The following is a 21,405-nucleotide window of genomic DNA, read 5'->3' as shown; positions in this document are numbered from 1 at the left end:
ATTTAAAGACAAGCCTGAATAAGCCTACATTAAGCTTGCAAACAGGACTAAAGTGAAGCTTTTAATAAAGCCTGAGCATTTAATTGTGTGAGTCTAAAATTTAGGGTGACTTAACAGTAGAGCTGTAAGCCAGACTGGCCTTTGGGTACACTAATGGATTCTCTTGTACATCCATAATTTATCATAGCCATTGCCTTCATCCTGTAGGACACACTGCATTATATTTAAAGTTAGGAAGTCAGATATGGCTGGAGGAGATCCACCCCAGCACTTCTTTTAGTGTAATCCACTCCAGCACTGCTTTTAGTGTAATCCACCCCAGCACTGCAATTTAGTGTAATCCACCCCAGCAACTACTTGTAGTGTAATCCACCCCAGCACTGCTTTTAGTGTAATCCACTCCAGCACTGCTTTTAGTGTAATCCACCCCAGCACTGCAATTTAGTGTAATCCACCCCAGCACTACTTTTAGTGTAATCCACCCCAGCACTGCAATTTAGTGTAATCCACCCCAGCACTGCTTTTAGTGTAATCCACCCTAGCACTGCAATCCACCCCAGCACTGCTTTTATTGTAATCCACCCTAGCACTGCTTTTAGTATAATCCACCCTAGCATTGCTTTTATTGTAATCCACCCCAGCATTGCTTTTAGTGTAATCCACCCTAGCACTGCTTTTAGTGTAATCTATCCTAGCACTGCTTTTTAGTGTAATCCACCTTTAAAAACTTGCTGTGGTGAATAGTTGAACTACACAGCCATTGTTCTGTTGTCTTGCATAATTTCCATGGAATATAAACCAAAATAACAACAGGTAATAACCTGTTGCTCATTTGTGTTCTGATGTGGCTTTTCTTTTCACACATAATGATGCTGCCTAGTTTAAACATTTCAGCCTGCTGTTTAAATTCAGCCTAATTGGCCAAACAAAACCCTACAGACTGGACTAAACCCCAAACCCCAGAAATCATCATTGTACAGCTCCACACCTTTATTGCCCAAGAACTCCCATGCACCTTGGGTCTGCTGAAAACACCACAACATTCCTCTCCTGGAGGGCCTTAGCTCCCAGTGATGGTAACGACGGCAGACACCTCGAGATGAACGCAGCTGCTCGGGAGGGAGTGGGCGGGTGGCGAGCAGGTGCTCCTACAGGTTGTTCACAACGTATTTACACAGCACTCCAAAAAGGAAGCAGCCTGAATCAAATGTGGGATTGTGCAGGCAGGTTGGAAAACACATTAATTTCGTCCCATTCAGTATGAATGGATCTCCAGCGGTGAAGTGAATTCCCTTGGTTGCACTGCAGGCAGTGGATGGCCATGTGCTTAATTGAGGAAGCCGGTTTCTGTCCGAAAAGCTGTAGGTAGTTATTTGCACATAATGCATCGCTAGTTGAAATGTACTTAGTATGTAGTGTAATTTAAGGTCGTGTAACTGGCAACGTGTGGCGGAGAGGCACAGTGTTTGGCTGAGAATATAGAAATATGTTTTACTTATTATGTGAGCGACTTTTCTAACGCTACTTGGCCCCGCCCCCTTGCAGCCCAGGGAGAGGAGTCATATCTGGAAAATGCACATGGTGAAGGGACAGGACGGCCTGGGCATCCAGATCACAGGCGGCCGTGGCTCCAAGCGCTCACCTCACGGCATCATCGTAGCCCACGTGGAGGAGGGCGGAGCTGTGCAAAGGTAACCCCGCCCCTCAGCGCTGAGCGGTAATCGGGTTCGTGTCATGGCAACCACGAGCACCATGGTGTCACGGCCCCACCGGCACTCCATCCATATGCAAAGCGTCCTGCCGTCTCGAGTGCACTCCATTGATCTTCAAAGCCACAGCAGAGTCGATGTTTGGATCAGTTCAAGATGTATACACCCGCATCACCCCATCATCCTTCACTTAACAGCGCTGTGGGTTATTCTTAAAAAAAAGACATGCTGCAGTCATGTTGTCACTGATTTAATCAAATGATCAGCACTGTGACCTGTGCGATGCTCATAAACAACCAATAAGTGTATAAATGTTTAAATGAAAATCAAGTGTTAGAATGTGGAGTAATACATGTGATGCTGATTCATCTGCTCTTCCATTTGCTTTTGCTGCAAATATAGGGCGGTAATATGCAGCAACCACTGAGAAATGTTAAAGTGTGGGGAACTCCTGTAGTCCTTAGATCCCACACCCAGTCCTTCTTCTCTCAGTCCACAAATATCTTTCCAACTATGCCTAAACACAGACCGTGTTTAAAGCTGTAACATGTTAGGGAATTTGCTGACTTTGCTTTCCTTTGCAAATCATTGGCAGAGGTTTATGAAAGCACGACTGGACAGTAATGAGCCAGGAGTTGGTGTAGACTGAGATCGCTCCAGAGATCACATCTCCAGACATTTCTGTTGACCCCCAAGGTGATATTCTAAGTGAAGGGGGAAACGTTTAGCACAAAAAATAAAACTTTGCGGTATTTGCCTTGGGTTTGCTTTACAGACATTGAAAAAAGATCAATGAACTTTTGATACATGAGCTCCTGAGAAGTGGAGGAGGAGGGTGAGGAGCACATTCGCAACCCTTCAGAACCCCCACAGTGAGGGCGGGTTGTAGTCAAACAGGACCTCCCTTATTGGCTCTCGTTGTTTGGTTCTTAAACATTATGAAGTCATGACATTAATCCCACACATTCATCAAATCAGACTTGTTGTTTTCTGCCCTAGAGCGTTCTGAAGCACAAGTATCTTATCACTGAAGGGTTAATGATAGTAACATGATAGCCGTCATTTATTCACTCTCTTGCCCTTACAGGTACATTGCAATGCTGGGATTTTTCTCAGATATCTTTTCCAGTGAAAGATCTTTGGTTGTCAGGAAAGGGTGTTTCCTTATAAGGCAAATCCTCATTTTTAATGTAATTTTTTACTCCCATTTTCTCCCAATGCTAGTCATCTCTGATTCCACCCACTAGCTCATTCATTCTCGCCCGTCATCCAACACCACCAGGCCTGGAGGGTGAAAACTAGCACATGCTTCCTCCGATACACATGTAGCCACTACCACACTGGATGTCTCAACATGATTGGAGGAGAGGATCAACCACAAGCTTCTCCTACACAAGCTAGCATACACCCTGATTGGTTAGCGCCATGTTTAGGGATGGGAGGAGCCATCCAACCCCTGCAGAAAACAAGGTTAATTATGTCCTCTTGGCCTCCCAACCAGAGACAGGCATCACCAACAATCACTCAATGATTAAGACTAGGGCTTAGATCACTAAGCCACTCGGACCCAGAGTTTTAGAGCAGCTTCAAAGCAGCGTTGTCCATCACTGCAGTCACTAAACCTGACATCTTGGTTAAAAAACAAAATACTGTATATTTTTAAAGGGGGGTTCTGTGAAGTATCTAGAAATGAAGATACAAAATGAAAGCTTATGGTATCTAGCAGATTCATTTACACTTTATCCCAGTAGAATATCTTGGGGAATCTGTGTGGAAATGAGGCAGGATTTTATTTCCCTTCCCAGAAGGGATTCCTACTTGAAGGGCACTTTCCCTGAGTTTAAATAATGATCTACTAAAAGTCTTACAAAAAAAAAAAAACTGATCTGAGCACAGTTAATCTCCGTTTTCTCTCTAGTTTCAATCATTAGCATATGCAGGACAATACTGATTCTAGATCAGCACACCTGCTGCGGACATGATAGATCTGCTGCTCTTGTCATAGAGATGGGCGGCTGAAGCCAGGAGACGAGCTGCTGATGATCAGTGGCCACTCGCTGGTGGGCCTCTCACACCAGGAGGCTGTGGCGGTCCTTCGCTCCACGGCAGGCCTGGTTCAGCTGGTGGTGGCCAGCAGGGTATGTTTTTTTTTAACCTTTAACCTATTACATTTTATGATGACTCTTATTTTCCAGAAATTTTCTGTCAAATTCATTCATCTACTGATGCACTGATTGTAGATTTAGGATGTGCCTGCTTGCTTCTTGAGGTGTGCATGAGTTACAGAAATGCTTCAACATACTGTTTGTTGTTGTTGCCTGTGACAGGTGTGATTTTAGAGGGCTACTTGGTCCTGCTCTGCTTTTACATCTTTGGGACTTTTACTTTGTGAGTTTTAACGAACGCAGTTGCTTTTATCAAGCCAACTCTGACTGGCGAGACAGACAGGAGTGGCGGTCTGAAGCATGTAAAACACGGGCGAGAGATAAAGACAAAAATAAACCCAGACCGATCTTCATTTTCTCTTCTTTCTCTCAATCCCCCTCTCTCTCTCTCTCTCTCTCTCTCTCTCTCTCTCTCTCTCTCTCTCTCTCTCTCTCTCTCTCTCTCTCTCTCTCTCTCTCCCAGGCCGAGTCGGACGTAGATTTCCACAAGTACCCGTCCACCAGCCTTCCAGACCTGGTGAGCGTGTGCTCGGGCCAGGACGTCCTGCCGTCCCCCGGGGAGGAGAAGGAGAACGTGGAGCCGGATGTGGAGGACGTGAGGGGCAGCAGCCTCTCTCTGCCCACCCAGGACTCGGTGCGTACGCCAGCCGCCTGTCGGCATCGCTATCTGCTGCCTCTATCTCGCTCCACCTCCCCTTCGCCTGCAGAGAGACGGGCAAATTGCATCTGCGTGCGTGTGCGCGTGCACGCATGTGTATGTGTGTTTGTGTGCACTCAGATCTCATGCTGTAGTCCTTTACGAAAGCTCCATTCTCACTTGAGTCGACCACATGTGTGCATTCATATGCAGGGCTACTAAATATGTAGTATGCTACTAAATCAGGCCTCAGGCCACCAATGGTTTCCCTATCACTGTCTCTATGTACCTGTGTTCTAGTGGCTCGTGCTCTTGCCTGTAGTTGATCTGTTTTAGTGGATGTTCCATTAAGTCAGAGCCAGTGTTTGCCCCGATGCACCGCAGATAAGAAATAATTCATTTGTTGTGAGTAAGCAGCAGTTCAGCAGCCCTGTCAGACATTGTTAATGTTTAATCAAGACGCTGCGACGTGTTGTTCTAGTTCGACGATCGACATTGACGCAGGTAATCCTGAGATGTAAGACCCCCTGGCCCCCAAACTACCACTGCCGACTTCCAATGGCTTCACTCTGCATCTTCCTGCTTGCAGGATGAGAAAATGAAAATATGCTTGGCTCCCAGCCACTGTTAAATTGCATTAGCGTTGCATGGTGCCTGCTGTCAGTCATGAATACAGGACAGTTCCTCTTGGCTAAAGCCTGTTACACTGGAGTTTGCGTCTGGGAAGCACCTGACTATTACAGTGTAGTGTATGTCACAGATTTCAAAACGTGGGCCTCCCAGTTACTGTGTGAATGGACCCTGTGTTGGAGTCTGTGCTTCCTGAAGTTGGTTTGTTTGCATGATTTGAGCCCTGGGGACGAAAGTGAATCACTGGAGCAGGTTTCTCATGAAGGACAGCAGAAGAATGACTTCATCTGCCGTTGTTCGACGCTTCCTCATGATTCATTTACCTCCCACTAATTGTAGGAAGTCTTTGTCATCATTACTTGCTTTACTACTGTGTAAACTACTTTTGCTTAAGATTATGACATCGAAAACTGAGTAATAAAAATATAAAACAAAGTTAGTTAGTTATATGGGATATAACCATCCCCTATGGGATCTGTCCTATGGGGTGTTTGTGGTCTTTGTTAAAATAGAATAGAACAGAACACTCTTGTTCAGACCCTTTCCTACACACTAGTTACCTCTGAGAATGTCCCTAACTTTATAAATATCCTTATATCCTTATATGTCTGACCCTGGGAAACCTCAGACCCTCAGCTAGGCGTGTTCTCCAGAAAACATGACTAGTCAGGTTCCTTTGTAGCTGGCAGACATTGTGCTGTCTGAAGAGAGAGACTAAGAAACGGTTGAGCACAAGGAGAGGACAATGAAGAAAACAAAGAATAGGCACACAAGGTTTCCTGTGAGCCTAAATCTGGTGGTTTTTGGTGGTCAGAATTGGTCTGTTGCAGTCTGTTGCAGTCTGTTGTGGTCTGTGGTGGTCTGTGGCGGTTTGGTGGTCTGTGGCAGTCTGTGGTGGTCTGCCTTGGTCTGTGGTGTTCTGTGGTGGTCTAAGTCAGTCTGTGGTGGTTTGTGATGGTCTGTGGCAGTCTGTGGCGGTTTGTGCCATGCTCATGCGTGAGACATGCATGGTTTGCTGACAGCAAATAACTCCCTAATCGCTCTAATCAAACCGGAGAGAGGGGCCTGCTCTCTTCGTGGCTGAAATGAGAGGTGTGAATCTTTTCCCACATGTTGCTGTTGAGACACGTTTAAGGACAGCCCACAGCTCAAGAGCAGAGCTGTCGATGTGTAGCATCACTGTCTGTTTCGTTGAAGATAACAGCCCCAACTTACAACTTATACAATACAAAGTCCTTCATAGAACACACTATACAGGACAAAGGATGTTCCAAATGGGCCTAGCACAATCAAACATATGCACCCACTGTACAGGCAATATAATTGATAACTATATGCATGCTATATGGGATTGTAGGCCTGTTAAGGAATTCTGGAAGAAGGTATGTGTAGAATTGTCCACGGGGCTTAAAAGCTGCATCCCAACTTCACCCAGACTGTGCATCTTAGGAGACGTCAGTGAATTAGATACAGAGGCAGACATATCACACATAGTTCTCACTGCCCTATGCATCGCCAAGAAAACCATTCTTATCAATTGGAAAACGAAAAAGGACCTGCATATTACTCATTACAAAAATTTATTACTCGATCACATCTGTCTGGAGAGAATGTCTGCTTCCTCTAAAGACCAGTTGGAGGAATTTAATTCTCTTTGGTCCCCACTGATCAGTTCCATTAGCTAGTCGGGGTGGTTGGCGGGGGCCTCGGCCCCCGGAGGGCCGGTTGGTGGCTGGGGGTCGACCCCGGGGAGACTGCTCGTGCCGGCCACTTTCTGGGCGGGGGGGGCCGGGGCTGCCGACCTGGGATGGCATGTGCTTGCCCTGGCGGGCGGTGGTTGGGGGGGCTTGGGTGGCGCTCCCTCTGGGCTCTGGGGTGTGGGGCCGGGGCGTGGGGAGGGGCGGGTGCTGGCCCTCGGCGGGGTGGCTGGCCTCCCCTGTGGGGCCGGGTGGCGGGACCCGGGGCCTGGTGCCTGGGGCCCCCCGACCCCGAGCTGGGGCCCTGCCCGTGCGGGGGGACCTGCGCCGCTGCGGTTGCGCCGCTGGGGGGGGTGGGTCGGTCGGCCTGGGTCGGGGGGTCGGGTCTGGGCCTTGGGGCTCCGAGGTGCCTGGGTGGTGGGAGTGGGGTGGTGGATGATGGGGATGTCTGGGGTGGGTCGGGAGGTAGGGTTCCGGACTCCGACCAGCATGTCCTCAATACTGTTGATGTCTGCCATCGTTTGTTCACTGTGCGATTGGTATGGTTGTGGGTGCATACACAGGGGTGTGGTGTATATGGGACTAGCGTGTGTGGGTGTATATGTATGTGTAGATATATATGTATATATGTATGTATGTGTATGTATATATTTATATATATGGATGGATGTATGTATGTATATGGGTATATATGTATATATTTATGGGTTAAATGTGTGTGAGTGCATACGTGTATGAAAGAAATGTGTGTCTAGGTGTATGTGGATGTGCGGACCGGCTGCTCTCTGTGGTGGGGGTGGTGTGGATCCGTGCTTGGATGTGGTGGTGGGGGGGGTTGCCGCCCTGATCTCCCCGGGTCGACCGCTCCCTGCCTTGAGCTGGGGGGGCAGTGAAGTTCGGTGCTCAATGAGCCAGCTAGCAAGCTGGCTCTCCTCTTCCAGAGGACCCTTTCCTCTGGACCTAAGCATTCCCACCCCCCCCCCCCCCCCCCCCCCACACACACACACACACACACACACACACACACACACACACACATCCTTGCTCATTTAGGATTCTGGGGACAGGCAGGTACCCAGAGGTTGACGAGGTGGGCCTGCTGCCATGGTTCACCCGTCTCCTCACCACTGTCTGTCCCTCAGTTTTTACTGCACTTTAGACATTGAGGGCCTTTGAGGGGACGGTGTGGACATGCACTCACGTTTGCCCTAGCATCTGTCCCCTCAATTTTAACTGCACCATAGTATCACACACTACGACACATGCATATACACCAACACCTACACACAACACTGGGGGTGGAGGGGTGGGAAGGCCTTCCTTCACCCACTTCCTGCTCCCTGCCGGGGCGGGGGGGGGGGGGGGGGGGGGTTGCTGGCACGGGACTGGGCTGGTGGCTTCCTAGGACCGCTACTGGTCCTTGCTGGTCCAGCCATCTGCCCCTGCCGCAGAGGGTGTGCTAGTCTGGATAAGTGTGTGTCTCTGTCCTTGTTTTCTTCTTGTTTCTGAATGGGTGGATGAATGAGTGCGTGTTGGAGGGAGGGGACATATGGCCAGGTTTGGAGGTGTGAGGGTGAATTTGAGTGTATGTGTGTGTGTGTGTGTGGGGGTGGGTGTGTACATGGTGGGGGTGTATAGGGGCGAATGTAGGGTGGGTTTGGTTAGGTGGGTGAGGACAGCTGGTTCTGGGTCGGGGCTGGTCGTGCCCGGTTCACTCATGGACACTCCCCTGAGACTACTGCACCACTCCAGAGGGGGGGCGCCTTGGGGCTCCGGTGTCCGGCTTGGCCCCCCGGCGTAGGGGCGGTTGGCCCGCTCCCCTGGGCGGTGGTGATATGGGGCGGCCGGGTGCTCCTCGGCGGGAGGTGGGCCCTGCCGGGTGGTGGGTGGCTTTCCAGGCGCGTGGCGCCGTGGTTTTGCCGCTGGCCCCTGGGGGGGGGGGGGGCATCCTGGGGGGGAGGCGCTCTGTTCCCTCTGGTTCCCCTGGACCTGCGCTCCTTGACTGGTGGGGCGCTGTCCGGGGTCTCTCTCTCCCGCCTGCGGGGGCGGGCGGGTGAGGGTTTCTGGGAAGTGCGGCTCTGGTACTCCACCGCTCTGTGGGGGGCCGTGGGCGGGTGGGGTTCCCGGGTCTCTCTCCGCCCGCCTCTGGCCTCTGGGGGAGTGCTGTCGCAGCTACCCACCCTTGCTGGTAAGTACATTCCATACATCTATCCTATGTTGCACTTCTAGGTTGCACACAAACACACACTCACACACACCCATACATCGCACTCATCTGCACTATATGTATTTGGTTTACTTTCTGTACTTCTTTGCAGTGGTCATTTGAGCTGGTTGCGTGTTTTATTTTATTAATATTATTATTATTATTATTTTATTATTATTAATTTTTTTTTTTTTTATTATTATTATTATTATTATTATTATTTTTTTTTCTTCTTTTCTTTTTCTTCTCCTTTTTTCTCCTACCTCTGTCTTTTCCCTTTTTATTATTTCTCTCCCCCTCTTTTCTTGGTCCACCTAACCCCAATAATTATCACTTTGCATACTGTTATCACTATATATTGTTATCACTACACTATATATTATACAGAATTGTTATAATTGCCATTTAAATCTGTACATAAAAACAAAGTTGTCCTCCAAAGATGGGGGGGTGGAGGTGGGCCAAAAAAAAAAAAAAAAAAAAAAAAAAAAAAAAAAAAAAAAAAAAAAAAAAAAAGAAGATAACAGGGGTGAAAGTGATGCTTTGATGCTTACCTGAAGGGGAGGGGAGGGAACACAATGGTGGTTTGTTGTGGCTTTGCGGCTTTTCCCTATTGTCTTTGAGGTTGCTTTGGGACTGAGACTTTACCACCACTGCCAGCTCACCCGTTTTATATTACACCTGAACTAATTTGAGAGAAAACAGTTTCAGGGAATGGAGGGTGTTGTGTGGGATTATGAAATGTGAAGAAGAGGTCAGTATCAATACCACGCAATTTAAGGCCAAAAAATCTGGAACATTTGGGCCTCAAGAGATTTGATCGGCTGATATGGCTCGGCTCCGTCAATCCGGACAAGCCATTCATACCACTGCATCTCTCTGGTCTCACTCAGGTACTGGCACACAGACAGATAAACACATACCACATCTCCACCACGCCGACCTTCACATAGTCCCTTCTGGTGCATATTGTTTGTTGCCCCAACTCCCAGGTTTGCAAAACCAGGTTGACTTTTCTGTCTTAGTGTGAGTTATGCATGTTGAAGGGCTTGTGAACCCCCACCTTCTAAAAATAAGGTATTATGTGCTCAGGACTTCATTTTCCTCACTAGAAAAATAACCTGCTGTGTGGTCTTGTGGTCTTTCGCTCAGATGCTTATATGCTGCTCCAAGAGAACTTGACAGAGCCAAGTTGTATCAGCAGGAATATGTTTGACTCACTTCAGTGGTACCTATTAGAATAAAGAAAACATGCGTTGTTAAAATATGCCATTGGTTTAATGAATGCTCTAAATCAAGAAAAGAATCTCAGGGAATCATCTTTTTTGTAAGCCAGAGTAAAGTTGAATTTTGTCAATGATTCAGAAAGCTTTGCTTTTGTTAATTCTGTTAATCTGTTCATTGTTATTTGAAACATATTAGACATGGTCATTTCTGTAGAGCCTCTTAAGACCTCAGCTTTCATAAAAAATGTCTCTGGCTGTGACGAAGTGACATTAGGGTGTGAAAATGTGCCACATTCCTGAGACCCATCCGCAAATGTTTATAGCACTGACAGAGAACAAGAAAAGTCTGAATGTTTTCTCAGGAAGCTGCTCAAAAAAAGGAGATGAGTGCTGTCTCCCTTCACCTTCTGCCGCCCCTTCCCGTTTTGGCTCAGTGGGGTTCCCCTGCTCCAGCCCTGCTTGGCCCTGGGGTTCGGCTTGGAGCCGCACCACTAATCCCCTCTCTCCTCGCTCAGTTCGGCGAGCTGGATAAGCCAGACGAGCGCGGCCGGTTCGAGGGACCCAAAGGTTGCCGCAGCCCAGCGCCCATGAAGTTCCGCAGCAGGTCCCAAGGTCAGGGTCACTACATCGTCCATCACACTGAAATCACAAGCAGAGCATGGAGAATGTGTAATGTGTGCAGATTACTCGGATCCTGACAAGAAGTTGCTGTCCAAACTAAAATCGTCATTTGACCAGACAAGATTTTAAAAAATGTTACGTTGCCTTACTCAAGCCCAGATATTTCAAGTCAGAGATAAAGATCACCATTTTGCTGATGCTTGACGTTGATGTGGTTAGGGGGCGGCAGTCGTCTAGAGTCTGTGGGGGAAGACGATGAGCTGATAGTTGAAAATGGCGAAGCAGGAAGTGACCCGGCAGAGAAGGCGGCACGTGGTGGGCGCAAACATTCTCTCCCTCAGCAGCTGGACACCATCGGAGTGCGACAGGTCAGACGGCTGTCCTCACGCTTCCTTTTCACTTCACCATTAAGGCCGAAATCTTGTGATGACTGTGCCTATGCTGCTTTGTTGCTTTCAATGTTTAAAAATGTTCCTTCATGCATTCTTGTGCTCTGAAATTGATTTAGAGAGCGCTGCCTAGGTCAACGTCTCCTTTGATGTTAAATTATGTGGCAGTGGTCCATCAAAGACCAGTCTTATCAGGGTGTATGCTTATCACCGGCCTCTTACTTTAACACAAAGTGCGAGAACATCATAGATCCACTAATTGCTATAGTTTTCAAAAGCTAATTGTGAGATGGAGATGTTTGAAAAGGTGGAAAATTAAATGAACTTGGATTAAGCCTTTATTATTTCTGTAATTGGGTTAGCAAGCAGCCGATTTTGCCAAGAGATTTGTTTTAAGTAGATGGGAGTGATAGATTGTCAGTACCTCTTTGAGGCTTTAAAGATCATGAGGTGTGACAACAAAACTACAAAAAAACAAACAAAACAATACAGGTCTTCAAAAGTGTTGAAAGTGTTTTCTCAGCAAAACGAATGAACGAGTTATTATTGGTGCTTTACCACACCGAAGAATAAATAGGATCTGGTATAATGTAAATCTTTATTTTTATATCAGGGTTTCTTTGAACATCTGTCCCTAGGAATATCAAATTGTAAAGAAATCAGCACGTTCCCTAAGTACCGTTCAAGTGGAGTCTCCATGGCGACTAGCACAACCATCCATTATCTCCAATATTGTCCTGATGAAAGGACAGGGCAAGGTGAGTGGCCTCTCTAGGGACTCTCTGACAATAGATGCTCTCAGCCCAATCTGCTGCCCATCACGTCAGACAGACCTATGCTGCATGTTCAGGTCATAAATCATGAAAAAAATTTTATTTTTAAAATGAAAAATATGTTTGATCTTTTAAGCAGGTTTTTAATTTTGTTCATCTGAGAAGTACATTGTGTATTGAGTTGTTCTAGTTTGATTTATTCAGGATGTAGTTACATCGTTTCTTACTATGGTTGTTCAGGAGGCCACTGGCACCATATGCGAATGCCTGAAACAGGTTATAGACCCAAACCTTCATTAACGTCATAAATCCTGGTTCCCAGGTCCGGTATTGAATGACCTCTTTCTTCTGTCATGGCCAGGGTTTGGGTTTCAGCATCGTCGGTGGCCAGGATTCTGCTCGGGGAAGAATGGGCATATTCGTGAAGACCATTTTCCCCAGTGGAGCAGCAGCAGCTGATGGGAGGCTCAAAGAGGGTAAAAGCACAGAGGACTACCCCTGACTTCCCCTAACTGCCCCTGACTACTTCTGACTTCCCCTGACTACCCCTGACTCCCCCTGACTGCCCCTGACTGCCTCTGACTTCCCCTGACTACCCCTGACTTCCCCTGACTACCCCTGACTGCCCCAGACTACTTCTGACTTCCCCTGACTACCCCTGACTACTTCTGACTACCCCTGACTTCCCCTGACTTCCCCTGACTACCCCTGACTGCATCTGACTACCACTGACTAGCCCTGACTACCACTGACTAGCCATGACTGCCCCTGACTGCATCTGACTGCATCTGACTACCACTGACTAGCCCTGACTTCCCCTGACTTCACAGGAGCACAAACCACCCGCCTCATATTGATTTTACACTCAGTGTACATTAAAAAATCATTGTCTCAGCCATTAAAAATAGATCATTAAATGACCATAATTTGGACAGGTTCCTATTTTCTTTGGATTAAACAAAGCTTGCAGCCTAAGCCTAGGTTTGTCAGGATGTGTGTTAAGATGTGTTTTGATGCTACTGCTACCCATAATTTTACTAACAAAAAACATAATGGTGAATTGGATTTATGGAACAGTTTAAGAGTGAAAGTGGTCTTGTCTAAAGGCGTTTTTAATTCCTTTTTCGTTTCATTAATTTGTCGTTTTTGCACTAAAAGGTGGTTAAGATCCATTAGAAGACTGATGGAAATCTAAAGAAATTCTTTTGAATGTAGCCTCATGTATAATGAATACTCAGATTCACATACCTTCTCAAAGTCTCAAGTTTTCATGATAAGCCATCTAATAATAATGTATGTTATTGATGTTCTTGGTATCTTAGATATCTGTTGTTTGTAACATATGCTCTCTCTCTCATTCTGAATTCAGGAGATGAGATTCTAGAGGTGAATGGAGAATCTCTTCAAGGGCTCACACATCAGCAGGCTATTCAGACCTTCAAGGTAAACTGCTCCATCAGCTGCAGTCGGACAGAAGGTTGACCACATGGTCCTTAAGGTTAAGCTTGCAACTCACATTGGGGTCAAGAAGGGTGGGTATCAAATGCCTGGGTGACAGGGTCAGAATAAACTCCATCCTTAGAAACTCTATGGAAGTCTGCCAATGTTCTCAGAGTATTTACAGTAATAGACACAGCAACATATTTTTGATGGCATATATGAGGCCAGGGCATCTCCTAATAGCATCTTACTATGGCCAGTATAGGTTTTCCATGGGTTTTACTTTCTGCTTTGCCCAGCAACTGAAGAAAGGTGTGGTGACCCTGACGGTGCGCACACGCCTCCGCAGCCCCAGCCTCACGCCCTGCCCGACCCCCACCATGCTCAGCCGCTCTAGCTCGCCCAACTCCAATGCCAGCGGCGGCACGCCTGTGCCACCTGGCTTTGACGACGGAGAGTGCCGGAAGGGCCCGGGGCCCAAGGACCGCATCATTATGGAGGTCACGTTAAATAAAGGTAGCTCAATGGCCGCATCATTATGGAGGTCACGTAAAATAGGAGAAGCTTCTGCATGTTGATTTCTGTTCAGTTGTCCAGTTCTCAAAGAAAACTCTGGTAAACAGTTTTCTGGTGAGGGTAAAAACTGATGTGAAGTTAATTTGAGTTCAGTGCCTCTTCAGACTCATGCCAAATTTTGTTGGAAACCAAAGCTTGATAAAATGTGCAGTGAAATGCTTTTGCTCTTAAGTGATTTATTTTAAGTTTGACTTTAGTGGAATAACCTCACACTTGGGTGGTTATAATGACGACACACTGCACACACAAACCAATCTTACTGCCAAAGTCTGAACTTCTATTATTGGGGACTTTACTCTGAACTGAATAAATAAATAAGAAAATAAATAAATAAAACTTCATAAGCCATTGCTCATTTTATAGGCTGTAAGGAACTAAAGTTCTTATGGAGTTGTTCTCCTCTACTACACTTGAGAACTTCAGTCATTTTATGGATTCAGTCGAGAGTGTTACTTCTAACTACTGATTTGAAGAAGTGGACGCATGCCAAATTAACATGGTTGCAAATCCCTTGGCTGCCTTAACTTCAGCATGTGAATGCATGCTCAATGGGGTTCAGATCAAGTGACTTGGACAGTTAAGAACATTCCATAAGAACTTGTAGGCCCTGAAAAATGCCACAGTTGCTTCAGCTGTACGTTCTGGGCCACGGCCTTGCGTGGGAAGCACTACACACGTAACTGTAAAGCATTTATTTGTGTGGGTGCGTAGTTGTGACGCAGAAGAACGAACCTTCGGAGTGACATCATCGATGACATCATTATCAAATGCATTTATTCGTTTTGAGGAGCCTTTGACTAGAAACAAACAGTGTTTACCAATGTTATAGTACAAATAGTATTTCTAATAGAATTATAGTGTTTCATATATATTTTTCATACATATACTTTTGGTATTGGGTCTGTATAAATTTGACCGATTTACTGGTAGATTAAGTGGAAATAACAATGTTATTTCTGGCACTTTTTCATTGTGGGTGAATGTATAAAATGGGCTTATCTAATAAGCCCCAAAAGCACTCACTCCTAGCTGGTACCTTTATTGAATGCACATGGGGATCTATTGTGTCCACTATAAAAGCCAGTGAAATTTGCATCAGAATTACTACATGAACATAACTACCAATATTTTGCTGCATTTTCATTAAATGGTTTTGCTAAACCCCTCACAATGGAACGTATTCCTGCTCTAGACACCATTAAAACCTTTTGGGCCTTTTGGACTGTTGGTACTATTGGTGAATGTTTTGCACAGATTATGCAGCACACCTGGTAGAACATGATGCTAAGAGCACGAAGGTCATGGGTTTGGTCATAGGGAGCATGTACTGTCTTACTGATGAATATGTCACTGTCGTGTGTGTGTGTGTGTGTGTGTGTGTGTGTGTGTGTGTGTGTGTGTGTGTGTGTGTGTGTGTGTGTGTGTGTGTGTGTGTGTCTGTGTGTGTGTGTGTGTGTGTGTGTGTTGCAGAGGCTGGCGTGGGGCTGGGCATCGGGGTTTGTTGTTTAACACTGGACAACAGTTCTCCCGGGATCTACATTCACAGTCTGGCACCAGGCTCCGTAGCCAAGATGGACAGCAGACTCAGGTGGGTCTGCAATTCCACAACAGATTCACTCCAGAGTCTGCTAACACACAGTGGTTCAGAGTCTGCTAACACACAGTGGTTCAGAGTCTGCTAACACACAGTGGTTCAGAGTCTGATAACACACAGTGGTTCAGAGTCTGCTAACACACAGTGGTTCAGAGTCTGATAACACACAGTGGTTCAGAGTCTGCTAACACACAGTGGTTCAGAGTCTGCTAACACACAGTGGTTCAGAGTCTGCTAACACACAGTGGTTCAGAGTCTGATAACACACAGTGGTCCAGAGTCTGCTAACACACAGTGGATCAGAGTCTGCTGACACACAGTGGTTCAGAGTCTGCTAACACACAGTGTTTCAGAGTCTGATAACACACAGTGGTTCAGAGTCTGCTAACACACAGTGGTTCAGAGTCTGCTAACACACAGTGGTTCAGAGTCTGCTAACACACAGTGGTTCAGAGTCTGCTAACACACAGTGGTTCAGAGTCTGCTAACACACAGTGGATCAGAGTCTGCTAACACACAGTGGTTCAGAGTCTGCTAACACACAGTGGTTCAGAGTCTGATAACACACAGTGGTCCAGAGTCTGCTAACACACAGTGGATCAGAGTCTGCTAACACACAGTGTTTCAGAGTCTGATAACACACAGTGATTCAGAGTCTGCTAACACACAGTGGTTCAGAGTCTGCTAACACACAGTGGTTCAGAGTCTGCTAACACACAGTGGTTCAGAGTCTGATAACACACAATGGTTCTTGAGCTTGTCTGTACACACACGTTTCTGTTCAGTAAATTGGTTGCAGTCCTTCCTACTGGCAGTGCTATATTAAGTGCTTTTCTGTTTGTCATATGTGATAATTCCATTATCTCTAATACCATTGTAATGAGAAATAAGTGTCCTACTAGTGCAGTTTATTAAGAAAATGTTCATGCCTGCTAAGGGGTGGTTAAGACAGAATGGCACAGGTCTCGTGGAGGAGATGCTGCTTCTCTGTGATCTGTCAGCTGAATTCCATCAGATCTTAATTAAGGAAGGGAGAGGCAGGAATCAGTCCCCACAAGGGAAAAACTCCCAGCTGTGTAAATGTCTGTATTCCCTCTAGAGCCCACAACGTGCTTGTGTGTGTGTGCACATGCCTGTGTCTACATGTGTAAGAGCATATCTGCATTGTGGTTCTCCTTATGTTGGGTGTGTGCGTGTGCGGGTGTGGGTGCACACGTGTGTGTGTGTTGAAGTTGGTGCGCCTGTGCATGTTAAGATGAAACATCTCAAAGACTGTCTTTTTTTTTACTTAACAAGAATGCGTCTGGGTTGCCAGGCAGGCATGAATGGGTCCTTTATGGCTGTAGATAGAGACTCAGGCCGCCCGAATGTTCTCGCTGGGAAAGTGTTTGCAGCTGTCCGTGGGGGAAGATAAGAGTGCAATATACACATTCAATCGTGTCTCCCTTTCCCCACCAAGGGCGGAAGGACATTCTAAAATCTTCAGCATCCTCAGCAACATTAATCAGTATCAACCCTTTTGCACACGTTTGAGATCTTACAATTATTTTCTTTAGCAGCAGTGGAAAGCTCATGAGTGTGTGTTCTTGCATGTGTGTTCATGTGTTTGTGTGTGTGTGTGTGTGTGTGTGTGTGTGTGTGTGTGTGCGCACGCACAGTCGAGGGGACCAGTTGTTGGAGGTGGATTCTGTAAGTCTGCGCCATGCTGCTCTAAGCGAGGCTTACGCCATTCTGAGTGAATGTGGACCCGGCCCAGTGAGCCTCATCATGAGCCGACATCCCAACCCTAAGGCAAGTGTGAACGACACACGTACACACATCGTTGTATGTTTGTAAGTTTGTTTATTTATTTGTTTTTAATCTCACCCCGTGAGATCATCTAAATTCACGGGCCATGAGTCTTACGAATGCGTAGATGACTGAAGCTGTGGAGTTTGCGTAACCACCCTTGCTGCAGTAGCAGTCTGCTAGCTGCCGGATCTTTTCCCTCCCCACCGACATATGAGGCAAACTCAAACGGTCCCATCCACCTGCTAACACCCTAATTATCCCTTAGCATGCATCATGAGGTCTGCCAACAAAGTAAACAACGTTAGTTTGCCTGCGTGCTGGCGCCATGACTTTTCCTCCGCCGGCCCACACGCGTGGTGGGCGGGGCTAGCCACCTCGCTCTCACCGTGAGAGAACTGCTAATGCTAATGGAGCGTGCGTCTCAAGCTTGCCTTACCACGTGCCATGTGACAGGAGGAAAGACGTCAACAACCTCTCTATCTCAAGGGTCATTAACACCTTAAAGGCACAAGGGTGTTGGTGTGTGTGTGTGTGTGTGTGTGTGTGTGTGTGTGTGTGTGTGTGTGTGTGTGTGTGTGTGTGTGTGTGTGTGTGTGAGTGCGTGCGTGCATGTGTGCGTGCATGTGTGCGTGTGTTGGTGTAAGCTCTCATTTTATGATACACTGTGATGTATCCGTGATCCATGATATTTTGTTTGTAATAGTGGTCAAAGCTCGCAGTGTATACCGCACTGCATCGGTCATAGTTGCAGCTTGCAGCTCCTGTTTCATTTGTGTCCGTGTATCTGCAAAATGTTTGACAGGTTATCACCTTAATAGGCACAGATAGTAAAGAGAGCTCGACCTGAAAGGGAACTTTAGGTAACTGAGGAAATTTTCCTCATAGTGGACAACTCGTGATTGCACATGACACCCGCCAGCTTGTGGTACTGACATTAAAAGCTAGGTATGTCATGTCTGTCAATATGTCTCTTCCAGCTATACATTAAAGACAAAAACATCAAATGTAAAGGATGTTATGAAATTTCAGTCTGAAACTGGTTAGTGTTACCAAATGATTACCTCCCTCAAATGATTCAAATCAAACTATAAGAAGTAATTCATTTTTAGTTTTAGTTTAGTTTTCTAAGAAATATTCTAATACCATAATTGATACCATATTTGTAATGAGTACTTTTATATTTATCAAAAACAGACCAGCACTGAGATCGTATGGGCTTGTAAGCATCCTTTTATGTTATAATAGGAATATATGAAAAAGGCCATAACTACTAGTTACACTCAAGAACACAGGGTACATCACTCTTTAGATTTCTGTTTGGACATGAGTACCCATCTCATTCAGTCGCTCTTTAATTGCTGATGTATTTAAAATGATAAAGTTTATAAAGCGCCATCTAGTGGCCATAGTGCCTAATTGGCAATTCTGTTTGAAGGGAATCCCCTAAGGTGCTTTTCGACCTCTCTCCTTTGGTCTGGTTATTTCAAACCGTTTTGAATTGTTTGGGCAGGTATGAACATGTCATTCAAAGACTCGTGTTCACCAGTCCGCCACACCTAGACACAAGCCCAGGTGTGGTCGTGATAGTGTGCCAGACAAACTTGGGTGTGGCTTTGTTCAGGTGTGAATGCCGTTCAGAACCAACAAAGTAAGTGCTAAGCTTACCGGACTCTGTTTGTGGAAGGTGAGGGACTTGCTAGACAAGTTAATCGTTGATAACCCAAGATTGCCAATAGTTTTCGCAAAATGATTTAATGTGAAAATGATTGTTAGTAATTATAAGTATTCATCTTCTAACTTAGTCTATGTTATTACAGCGATATAGTGATCAATCAGAAAGAAAAGTAGATAACAGCAAAAATGACTTGATTGGGAATATTATTGACCTTTTGCAATTTACAGTGAAGTTCCAATACTTTAGTCAGTGATGGACTTCAGCATAAATATTCCACAAGGGCTGTTAACGGTAATCAAAATGATGTGCATTCAAGCCCAAGGGGCAACAAGTATTTTTCATTTTTGTTGCCAAGTAACCTGGTATAGTTTAGTAATGCTGCTTAATATAGTTCATGAAGGTAATGAGTTGCTAATGTTACCTAATGAATCTTACTAACCTCTATAAGTTAGTTAGCCTCTCACTAGAACTGATTGCATTCACCATTCATTAATATTATTATAATACTAATATAGGCCTAAATATGCTAATATCTTTAGCATATATGTTAGGTTAATATTGTGGCATGCGCAAGGAAGACTTGACAGGAGGCAGCATATTCTTATCCAACGAACACTCTTTACTGGCTTACACACTCTACAGCTCTTAAAAGCACAGAGTGAAAAACTGAATCCCTAGTGTGAAAATAGCAGAGAGGTGAATAAACATGTTAGTAACCCACTCCAAGGTACTTACCATTTTAATGCGCTAACACTATGGTAACAACTACTACCTGTAATACTTAAACAATAACACAGAGTAATTACAGCGATAGCTGCAGTTTTAGTCCAGAGAGAAACCAGCAGTGCATGATGGGAAAGACACCATGCCCTCCTTTCACACACACACACACACTGAAACTGCAGGTGCTGAGACTACAGGACGAAGGTCACCACAACATGAAGAGGTTATAGCAACTTGTTTGTGTTAGAGCAGTTCTCCCTCTAGTGCATGCACAGGATTTGTCTCAGCTGCCAGAGGACAGTTAGAGACCAGTGAAAATGTACCTTCACTCAAACAAAGTGTAGTGCAGCTAGCTCAGACGGTCCCATCGGGGAAGGCAGTTCGGTATAGTTTATTATGGCTTACAAATGTATATGGCTTACAAATATATAAATATATTACAAATGTAGAAGCACAATTTAGATTCAGATCCTCACTTTGAAGGTCTAAGAACCATAACACTCATAATCATATTGTTTTTCTCTGTAAGAGATTTTTGTTTTTTGTATAACCTTTGGTGTGTGTGTGTGTGTGTGTGTGTGTGTGTGTGTGTGTGTGTGTGTGTGTGTGTGTGTGTGTGTGTGTGTGTGTGTGTGTGTTTCTCAGGTGTCAGAGCAGGAGATGGATGATCTCATCTCTCGCTCTACCCACAGAGACAGTATGCCCAGTCACACCTCACACAGTCTGGGTAAGCTGTTCCTTATAGTCTTAAATCACCTAAAAATGGAATTGTATTTTGAACTCTAAAATGGTCTCAATTGCATCGAATTGCCCTTTAGCTTGTGGAACTTATTTAAAAGCTAGTGTGGCTGTATCTCAGGCTATTTGCATCATAAATTGTGCAGTGTGGAAATTTGGTTTTCAAAGTCTTCTTCAGTTGTCATGGTCTTATGACTGAATGGCCTCATAAAGAGGTCTGTCAGAAGTGTTTACCATTTCTTTCACTGACTAACTGGTTCGTCAGTTACTGTAAATTTCAAATGCATACTAGTTTTGTAGCGTACCCCTACATTCCATAAACAACATTGCCAATTTGTAGCTCATTTCCGTGTGCTTTGTCTACACAGGCCTGCCGTCCAAGAGCCCCTCCCCCACTGTGAGGGCTAGGCCAGCTGAGGGCAGTCCGGCTCTGAGCTGGACCATGAAGAGGTTCTTAGAGCCAGCCAGCCGGGTAAGGCACCAGCTCACACACTAACACCATAAGTTCATGTACTGCTGGAATGTGGGGAAGCCTGGGCATTGTGAGTAGTCTTATTCCTACAAATACATCCGTATCTACAGAATATAATGGACTGAAATTGTTTGCATTGACCTCTAGTAGTTTTCTCAGGTATGAAGGAAGCTTCATATTAAGAAACGTCTCAAAACAGACCAATAATAAATATTTTATGCTTTAATACATAATTTTTGGTGGATTATTAGAATGTAGATTAACTCCAGTATCCATATCATGAATGCAATGTCCTCACTTATCGTTAACATAAAGTTTTAATGTCACTATTTTCTCCAATTCC

General features: G+C 45.5%; 1 protein-coding gene across 5 annotated transcripts in view; it reads left to right on the top strand.

The window, feature by feature from the left end:
* The window catches only part of pdzd2 (PDZ domain containing 2), a 66,496-nt gene that overhangs the window by 34,099 nt on the left and 10,992 nt on the right, over positions 1-21,405 (top strand). For all 5 annotated transcript variants that reach the window (XM_077001068.1, XM_077001066.1, XM_077001067.1 and 2 more), the window contains 13 exons: positions 1,546-1,691; positions 3,715-3,847; positions 4,338-4,508; positions 10,786-10,882; positions 11,111-11,259; positions 11,919-12,038; positions 12,415-12,529; positions 13,423-13,496; positions 13,793-14,009; positions 15,540-15,657; positions 17,322-17,454; positions 20,498-20,579; positions 20,959-21,062. In XM_077001068.1, the coding sequence (XP_076857183.1) occupies positions 1,546-1,691; positions 3,715-3,847; positions 4,338-4,508; positions 10,786-10,882; positions 11,111-11,259; positions 11,919-12,038; positions 12,415-12,529; positions 13,423-13,496; positions 13,793-14,009; positions 15,540-15,657; positions 17,322-17,454; positions 20,498-20,579; positions 20,959-21,062 (1,659 nt within the window). The remainder of the gene's footprint in view (positions 1-1,545; positions 1,692-3,714; positions 3,848-4,337; positions 4,509-10,785; positions 10,883-11,110; positions 11,260-11,918; positions 12,039-12,414; positions 12,530-13,422; positions 13,497-13,792; positions 14,010-15,539; positions 15,658-17,321; positions 17,455-20,497; positions 20,580-20,958; positions 21,063-21,405) is intronic.

The sequence above is a fragment of the Brachyhypopomus gauderio genome, chromosome 3 (genome assembly GCF_052324685.1).
Source record: "Brachyhypopomus gauderio isolate BG-103 chromosome 3, BGAUD_0.2, whole genome shotgun sequence".
NCBI classification, from domain to species: Eukaryota; Metazoa; Chordata; class Actinopteri; order Gymnotiformes; family Hypopomidae; genus Brachyhypopomus; species Brachyhypopomus gauderio.
This window is presented reverse-complemented; position numbering and strand designations above follow the sequence as displayed.